Genomic DNA, 10,000 nt, shown 5'->3' with positions numbered 1-10,000 from the left:
CTCTAATGAAAGATAAAGGAAAATGAACTTACAAGATTTTCATATGAGAAATTGAACAACAGATGCTTGAAAAATTTAAGATTAGTGAAAGCAGAATGCAATGAGAGATTCATTATGATGTGAAAAAATATATCATTAAAAACACGGCTAATTTTTGTGCAGTTGTATGTCAAGAAGAAAAAAATTACTGTGGCCAACCAATTTCTGTGCTGATTTTCTGTCTTTAAAATAATCAAATAGTGTACATGGACTATCACAGACATATCTTTATCATTTCATTTAACTATTATGAAATTTTTTGGTTGGAATCACTTTCACGAAAATACCCTGCACGAGCCTCCATCTGAATGACGGAAAAGGTATTGAGTAACCGCAAAACAGTGGCAGCAATCTAACTGTTAACGTTCCTTGAAAACCACCTGGGCAAAGGTCATCAATTTTTTTTTCCTCTCTCTCTCTCTATTTTTTTTTATACATAATTAAAAAATACTCACCACCATTTAATTTTGTGAGAGATGACAACAATGGCAAACACAGCAGAAATGCTGTGAGCCTTCAAGCGTTATGACAAGACAAACTAGACCTCTATTTCAACAATGGAATATAATGGATATCTCATGAAAAAAATGATTAATCAAGTGAAAAATGTCATCCATTCTGAGTGATGCAAAATATAAATGACACAACTGTAATGTGCTGTTGCTCCTACAGCCCAGAAATTTCAACATTTCTATGGCATTGCAAAAAGGAAATGCCAATCAAAGAAGCACAAAATATTAAAACTAAACGTGGAATATGAACAAAAACAAAAAAAATGTTGATATGGGCTACTGCTATCTGTGTTGGGTGTTGATGGCCAAGTGAAAAAGGTGAGAAAGAGAGAGAAAGTACAAGAGAAATGATAGAAAAAGAAAAACAAAGACAGATGGAGGGGGGGGGGGGGAGGGGGCAAAAGAGCGAGGGGAAAGAGAGATAGACGAGCGGGAGGAGGGTGGGGAGGGGGAGGGGAGTGGGAGGAAGGGGTAGTGGGAGGGGGGACAGAGAGAGAGAGAGAGGAGAGACGGAGAGAGAGAGAGAGAAGAGAGAGAGAGAGAGAGAGAGAGATCGAGGGAATGAGACGAGGAGAGAGCAGTAGAGAGAGAGAGAGTAGAGGAGAGAGATAGGGCGAGCGAGAGGAGAGGGAGGGAGGAGGGATGGGGAAGGAGGGAGGGAGGGAGGGAGGGAGGACAGGGAGGGAGGGAGGGAGGAGGGAGGGAGGGAGGGATGGGGGAGGGAGTGAGGGAGGGAGGGAGGGAGGGAGGGAGGAGACAGGGAGGGAAGTGGAGAGAGAGGAGAAAGAGAAAAGGAAACAAAGAGGAAAAGAAAGAACAAGTAGGAAAGAGGGGGGGGGGGGGGGGGGGGGGAAAGAGAGTGAGGAAAGAGAAAGAGCAAGAGAGAGAGAAAGAGAGGGAGAGGAAAGAGAGAAGGAGAGGTAGAGGGAAAGAGAGAGGGAGAAGGAAAGAGAGAGAGAGAGAGGAGAGACGGTGCGAGATGATGACGAGAGATGAGAGAAGATGAGCATGAGAGAGAGACGAGAGAGAGACCGAGAGAGATAGAGAGAAGAGAGAGAGAGAGAGAAGAAAGAGAGAGAAAGAAAAAGAAAGAAAAAGAAAGAAAGAAAAAGAAAGAAAGAAAAAGAAAAAAGAAAGAAAGAAAGAAAGGGAGAGAGAGAAAGTGAGAGAGAGAAAGCGAGAGACGCGAGAGAGGAGGAGAGAGGTAGAGGGAGAGAGAGAGAGAGAGAGAGAGCGAGAGGAGTGAGAGAGAGAGAGGAGAGAGAGGACGGAGAGTGTGTGAATGAGAGAGACTGTGACGACGAGATGCGACGAGAGAGAGAGAGAGAGAGAGAGAGAGAGGGGGAGAGGCCAGAAACATCAGTCTGATGGTGCAAGGCATCAGAATGGCTGTCAGTGCCAGTTATCAGATGAGTCACAATGACAAAATGTGATGATGTGTGTTGAGCATGAGGGTGAGTCAGGCCAATGTTCCAAGGATGATTAGATGGAATGGTCTCTTCAGTGAAAATTGTTGTAAAAGATTATCCCTGTGTTTCATGTTCCTGTCCAAATGATAAAAAAGGAAAAATGCTGAAAACCAGTGCCAGGGAGGACCTTGGCATGTATCAGGACTTTTTGAAGCAATGTATTGATTTTTGCACACTGCAAAAATAGTATATGGTAAGGCACAATACTCAACTTCCCTTCTAGGGTGATATGGTTCTTAAAATTTACAGTATCAAGGATGATTCTGCATGATTTGGCGTCCACAAGTAACAAATGACTAATAATTATGAAAAAACACTCATGATTAACACAGTTCAGAAAACGTAAATGGGTCTGCCCATGATGCGTCCCAAGTTCAAGAATGTAAAGTTTAAAATGTAGTGACAAATAAAAACAAAAACAAACAAAAAAAGTAATTTGTAAATGTAAACAAACTAAAACTGATGGGGAGAATAACTTTAACAGTCACAAAAAAAAAAATTATCATAAAAAAAAAATAAAAATAAAAACACGACACTGTGTCCATGAGAAAGTGCAAGGTGACAATGGGTGGGTGAGTGTGGGAGTGAAGGATTGGCGGGTGAGGAGGTGAGGGTTGATAGAGCAGCCAAGCGAGCGACTCACCTGCTGGGTAGGTCCCGGCACTTAAGGGGACACGGCTGCTGTCGCTGAGACGATGTGCGCCGCCCACACCACGCCAATCTCAGAAAGAGAGTGTCAGCGACACCTATGTAACTAACAGAGAGGCACCGCATTTTGGGGGGTTTTATTGTGGAGGCACTGAGCTTCCTGGGGCTTCCTAATCTTTCTTTGCAAAGGCACCCTGGCCAGTGACTGAGAATGGTACAGGTGAGACTGGGCTCAATCAAGCTGGTTAAAACTGGCATGGCCCAGATCTCACCAGACAGCAGGGCACCACCCTCATGATAATGATGAGAAAGCCAGATGATCAAATTACTAGGCCAAACACATGCTGTCTGTACCAGGGGGCGTGGTGACTTGCTAACGATCCAGCAAGGTCTCCCGCTATGCGGGACCCCATCTGACAATGTAGGGCAAATCTACAGCACGGGAGTTTTGTGCATGCATGTGTTACCCCATCTGTGAGGATGCAAAGCCTGATGTGGTCTGAATACACACCAGGCGAGAGAGGGGGGTGTTAGTGGCCCCGTCCCGTGCCCCCGACACACGCTCCTCCAGAGCCTTGATTATACTGCAATGGCAGCAACTCACTCAATAATATAGCACTCTCATTGACAATGGAAGGGCACAGACTATGAATCTTTGCGGCCTAGTTGTGGACAGAACTCGGAAAATTTAAAAGAATCTAAAGAAAAGAACCAAAAGTGCCACATCGACTCTTAAAATCAAGTGGCAAGGAACCTCTTTTTTAGTTTTTCTCTTTTTCTCTTATCTTTTTTCTTCCTCTTCTTTCCTTCTTTGGTTTCCCTCTATATAAAACAACAAACTCAAAATTAAAAATCATGAATGCTAGAACTAGCCACAAAGTTGTCACAGAGTAAGTAGGCACAATGATGCACTATGGACTAGCAGTTGCCCTTACGAAGAGGGTTGAAGGAGTGTCGCACCATGCCATCATGGCCAAGCTGCCACTTGACACCAAACCTGCTGACCTTACAAATTTATAAAACTCCACGAGCCACGAGTGATACAAAAAAAAAAAATCCAACCCATCCCCAAGACCCCCCGCCTGCCCCTCCCTTCTCTTGACCAGAGAGGAAACTGCTATCCCTGGCAAGGCTCTAGAATGGAGAGTTGCGGGGGAGCAATGTGTGATGGTGATTAAATGGAGCGCGGCCTACCTGTCCGAATGCGGTTACTTGACACACTGTGCAAAAAGATTTGACCAGATCAAAAAATAAATGAATAACTAAAAACTGAAACAACAACAATTGAGGCCAAACTACTTCTGATTACTGAACTCTTCTCCAGGAATGATTTGGGGAAAGACTGCAACAAAAAGAATCACAACAAGAGATGTTATAAGATCAAGCAGGAATCACGGGAAGAGAGAAGCACTTTTCGGAATATTTGACTATTTATTTTAGTAGAGATTAATATTAAACCAAAAAACAAATGCAATCGTAATAATGTCTTAAATACTGCTCTTCGAGAAAGGTTTGAATAAGGATTTCCAAAAAAAGTTATTAGTTACTACCGGGACTTGAATACAAAAGAAACGGTTGTGGTGGGGGTTAGGAGGGTGAGTTTGGAATGGAAAATGTCGGACACTACACAGGACCAATAACAATAGAGAAGAAGAGCTTGCTTCATTAAAAAAAAAAAATAAGACAAGACAACTCTGCGAACAATATCTCTGTGAAAACTTTTTTTTAATCTTCTTTTTTCTCTTCCTATCTTCCTTTTACATGTATATTTTTTCCTTCTTTTTTCTCTCTTTCTTCATTGATTTTAAAAACCAAATATCAAAGCAAAACAGATTGACTGGCTCCCTCTCTTCCCTTCCCTTGGATGGGCCAGCACAGATGGATTGAAGCTAGAACACGGGGGGCAGAGCCAACCACCGCCGGGCAACATCTTACCATTCTTGGTCCACCAGCGGAATAATGTCAGGGATGGGGCTCCGAAACTGTACACCTATGGACACCCAGCATAGACAGTCACTCTTCCGTGATGTTTGCGTCATAATACTTGGGCACTGTCACAATCAGGTGGAATCTGCAAAGAGAGAAAAAAAGCCTGGGTTAAAGTTTCAGTGTGAGAGAGATTCAGAAAATGAACTTGATCTTTAATTATTGAGAAGGTCCTAACTTAGTGTTTGTCAACCAATATATGTGTGCTTGTGAAATAAGATTAGCTAAGAAGACACTAAGTTTAAATGACTATGTTTCTTCAAAAAATATTCTAAATACTTCAAAAGGCATTTTTCATTTCTTATAAAGAACTTCATGAAAAATATGAACTAGAATGCATTTTCATCTCCATACAAATTAACAAATAAAATATATTAATTTCCATTCTATCTGGAACTGCAACAACGATACTGCGTCAAGTTTCTTTCCTTTACAGGTTGCAGAGTCTCCGGATCAGGGCTGACTTTTCTCCTCCCCATACGGCTGGGATTTGGCACCATTTTGTTGGAAGTGACAATAGTGTCCTTCAAAATTTATTCCCAAAGATGAACATCTTCCCCCACCCGTCACGGGCACTTTTCCAGGTACTTGCGTGAGATATAGTACAAACGGGGGGTGAAGTGGGGAGGAAGGGGACGCAAAGGAAGGGAAAAAACATTATCATCATTTTCATTGTGAGAAATCCATGCGCATGTATCAGTATAATATATATGGAAATGTTTATCCCTGCAGCAAGTGAGACTAAAAAATACTTGTCTTCTAATCAGAAGAACATTTAAGTTTTAGGAATTCAGATTTACAGATATAGTAGATTAGGAGTTTCCCTATCATGGATATATGCATTCAAAGACAAAGAAAATCTACATAAGCAAAAGAAAGAGAGGAGAGGAGAGAGAGAGAGAGAGAGTGAGAGAGCGAGAGAGAGAGTCGACGAGAAGTGAGATGAGACCTGATGAGAGAGAAAGAGAGAGATAAAAGAGAGAAGAGAGAGAGAGAGAAAGAGACTGAGGAGAAGGAGATGAGAATTCGGAGAGACGGTGAGAGTCGAGGAGAGAAGACGGAGAGGGAGACGGGACGAGAGAGAGAGGATGAGATCGAAGAGAGAGAGAGAGAGGACAAACTAAAAAATTACTTATACATGCAATTGGGTGAGACAACTTGCAGTGTTTCTTGAGCACCATTGCGAGGGTAATGCAGGTACGGAAACCACAAGACGGCACTTGGTACTCTTCTTGCGGTCCTCTTGAAAACACAGCTTTGAATCTGTGTCCACGTCCACATTTCCTCTCTTCAGGATGCCAACACAGTCACAAACTAGAAAGTATTACAGAACAAAAAGTTATATGCTTTTTCTCTTTTTTGTTTCCATTTTTACGTTATGGATTTGGATGAAAAGTTTGCAGGGTGCATTGCAAGTCTCTGGCTTATACTGACATTTAAGGAAATTGTAGATAAAATCTGAAACTGTTATAGAAGTGCGAGAAAATCATAATTTTCCATTTGAATATTACAAAAATTCTGAAGGAAGTCCACAAGTCATGGACATATTAACCAAAATAATGAAAGTCAAGAAATATGTTAAAATTCCATCTTTTATTGCCTCCATGCAATAATATTGCCCACTCCTAAATCTTATACATATATTTACCTCATTGTCATGTCATTTTCTGGCTCAAAACTGATGCTTCAATGATTGCAGTACCATCAATTCTCCTTTCCTTGCATGTGTGGAATCTTGCCACTAACACGACCACACTTGGTACGTTAGAACTGTGTGGCCCGGTCTTTCCTGAGTCTGACCCAACAAACACTGGGTGTGGGTGGAATGATTGTACCCAAAAAGCTGTAAACAAGAACCATCATTAGACTTATGTTCAAAAAAGAAAACTGGTGTATAATGAATTCCAGAACAATAATTGAAACGAAACCCCTGAATTCTATTCACACAAATTCAGCGTATAGAAGTAAGGATAAGGGTTGCAAAACATATGAAACATTATGATATATGCAATCCAACAGTGCAAAAGGAGAGTACGTACCTTCACTGTTGGAGGCCTAAAAACCAGGACCTATCCTTGACAGCACCTCTAGATCCCTCTGTCTGGTATTCCTAGCACGGTGCTGTTCCTCCGGCTGCAAAACCAAATCAGCTCCACCTTGCATCAGAGGACAGCAGCGATGGACAACTGTGCAGCGAGGAGGGTTCCCCTGAGATATGGTTTGTCCTCAAGGACCTGGTGCTACGGTTACATGGCTGAGGGGTTCCATCCACACATTAGCAGGGATGTGGAGGTATTATGCCCTGAAAATCAAGAGGTTATTTATTAGGTTCTTGTTCAACAGGATATAAACATACATTTTCATTACTGTCAGTACAACAAAGGTTGGAAACAATGAAATTACTAATTGCAAAAGTCGTTCAAACATGACATGTAAGGAAAAATTTTATGATGGGTTCAGAATAATTCCACATCATGTTTTCATAAAATTACCCTGATTCTCATTATACCTTTTTAAAATTAATTTTGTCAAAATTATAAGCAGGTCTACTGAATGCCCTGGAATTGATGAGAGGAGGGACACGTCCCTGAAGGAGTGAGAGGGGGGATAGGCGGCGATGCTACTGTTCCTTTGGCTGTCCGGACAAGCTCCTGAGCCTCTCCCCATTGATATCAAAAAATGCAGCCTATTGCCATAACGGTGACCTTGATCTCCACCACCTGTGTGGAAAATAGGATGAACCAACTATGACAAGAGCAGGAATCTGGCTATGGGTAAGCCGTCACTGCCATAAAATACCGAAGATAATTTACAGAGCAGTTTTACAGAATTGATCTTTCCCCATCTTCCGGTCACTCAGGAGACAATGGTTTTCCATTTAGACTTTTTTTTCAGCCGCCAAGCAGTGTCTTACAAACCTAATCCAATAAGTCTATATTTGGAATGCATACTAAGAGGCTTTGAGCACTACTATGAGTGCCTTGGTACTGTAAACTATTAGCCCTTGACTTCGGACTGATGGACTCACTACAACAGCAGTACTAGTTTCTTCTAAGCAAACAGTGTGTCAAATGTATATAATAACAAATAAGATTAATTAAATTCATCTTCTATTTTCTGCTGACTGATAATTTCACACAGGAAACCTGATTTAATGACATCAAAACAACCTTCATACCTCATGAGTCGGAGAAAGAGCAAATGAAGGGGATTACTGAAATCGGAGATGTGGGAAAGGGACCAACTCTGAATGAAACAATCAAGAAGCTTTAAGTTAACACTTTTTCTTCTTTCTTTTTTTCTTTTAAAGACTGAATCCCTGACCTACTCACGGGCAAGGCTTTTGTTTCCAGGCCCAGGAACCTTTGACCAGGCAAACAATCTGCCATGATGCACAGGCAGATTGTACCCACTCTTCAGCAATGTTCGTGCTTTCACATATTTTTTTTCTCTTTTTTGATTTCAAACATTGAAAAATTTACCCAGAGTACTACAAAACTTTCCACTTTTTTCAGATGAAAAAGAGAATAATAAAATATATAGAGCAATCTTCCAGGATTTAGCTTACTTGCATTAATTGTATGTTCTAGATCATTACAGATTCCTAAACAAAGGAAATAAAAAAAACAATGCCCTTAACCCTACTCATGGAAAAAGGACTTGAACCATCTCTTCTAAAAAGTGTAGTGTTAAACTGAAGAAAAACATAGAACTACACACATTCTATGTGTGTATATATACATATATATATACAGATACATACATAATACATACATTACATACATACATACACACACACACACACACACACACACACACACACACACACACACACACACACACACACACACACACACACACACACAACACACACACCACACACACAGTATATCGTATATTTACCACACACTATATAATATGTTATGTATTATATATATATACATAAATAATATGTGACAAAATTTGCACTGGAAAAGGTTGCGTCTGAGCATCTGAAACACCTTCCATCCAGCCTCCAAAAGACAGTATATCGCCCTCAGATTGTGGCTTCTCATATGTCTAGGATTCCTCCCTGCCTTTCCTCCTATCCCATTTCCCCTTCACCTTGCCCTATGCGCTGCTCATACCCTCCCCCTGCCCCTGTTACCCACCCCTTTCATTGTGGACTTGTAAGGTAGGGGGAAAAATGTAAAAAGAGATATTGGATGTAATGAACATCATTACATATATGTCATATGCGGAATAAAACTATGGAAAAAAAATATCAAACATATTAAAAGTTTACTAAAAATTCTAGCATGAATATTTTTATAACCTCAAACACTCTTTTCTTTCTATTTATTCTATCACTGCCATATTTCTTCTCAGATCATATTACGCCGGACCTGGAGCTTCTGGCATCAGCACAGGCAACGATCTTGTTTCCGCATACTGGAGATTCAGTTGCAAGGCACCTACAAACGTGCGAAGGAAAAGTTTTAAAGATTGGAAGATGCCGAGAAAAAGCTTAAGAGGTCTTAAGAGAAGTGCAATTTCAAATATTAATGTACATGATTTAGTGTCATGAATACATGATAGCAAATTTCCACTCTGGTTAAAATCTATTATTCTATCTATACATATTCTTTATACAAACATATACACACTTCATTTCATAAAAATGTGAAGTTTCAGATTATTATTTCAAGTAAATATATCCAGACAGGCAAACTTCTAATAATCTAAATCTAAATAATTTTGGATAATCATGGTTAAGTTCCTAATATCTGCACACAGAAGCCAAATCTACTGAGGCTTCAGTCTGCAGATAATCCAATTACCTGTAGAGACACATACTGACTCAAATGATTAACTGTGTATTTTTCTCTGCCTTTTTTTCATCATATATCACATTATTTCTTATGTTTATCTATTTTATTTCATTTCAAAAAGGAACTGACAAGTGTACACAAAACTACTTCACTATTCCTCTTAGATCACTACTGTTTTATACCATCAATATTCAGACCATGAAAAAAGATCTTTGTACTTACTAGGAGAAACTCCTTTTGGTAGAGTCTTCTCTTCCAATGGCTCTGGAGGTGGCAGTTCTGGCCAAAGAACAAAGACTAGTTAGCTATCACTTCACTTCACCTCTATGTACTGCACACAACCAGCAAAGATGGATAGGAACTCATAGTTTACTTTATTTGAGAGCAGTCTTTGTGTCTAATTCAGTTCAAGTTACTTTAGTGCCATCTGCTAACTTTTGAGCCAATTTTCCTGAGACTGATATCGTTAATTGGAAAATTTAATGTCAAAACAGAGATAGTTTAGGAAGTATAACAAGGCAATTTAAATTTTAAA

General features: G+C 40.2%; 1 protein-coding gene across 1 annotated transcript in view; it reads right to left on the bottom strand.

The window, feature by feature from the left end:
• The window catches only part of LOC119595622 (nuclear factor of activated T-cells 5-like), a 33,793-nt gene that overhangs the window by 12,903 nt on the left and 10,890 nt on the right, over window positions 1–10,000 (bottom strand). Inside the window, 1 exon segment of the mRNA XM_037944732.1 lies at window positions 9,688–9,744. Coding sequence (XP_037800660.1) covers window positions 9,688–9,744 — 57 coding nt within the window.

Source organism: Penaeus monodon, chromosome 36, assembly GCF_015228065.2.
Source record: "Penaeus monodon isolate SGIC_2016 chromosome 36, NSTDA_Pmon_1, whole genome shotgun sequence".
Taxonomy (NCBI): Eukaryota; Metazoa; Arthropoda; class Malacostraca; order Decapoda; family Penaeidae; genus Penaeus; species Penaeus monodon.
This window is presented reverse-complemented; position numbering and strand designations above follow the sequence as displayed.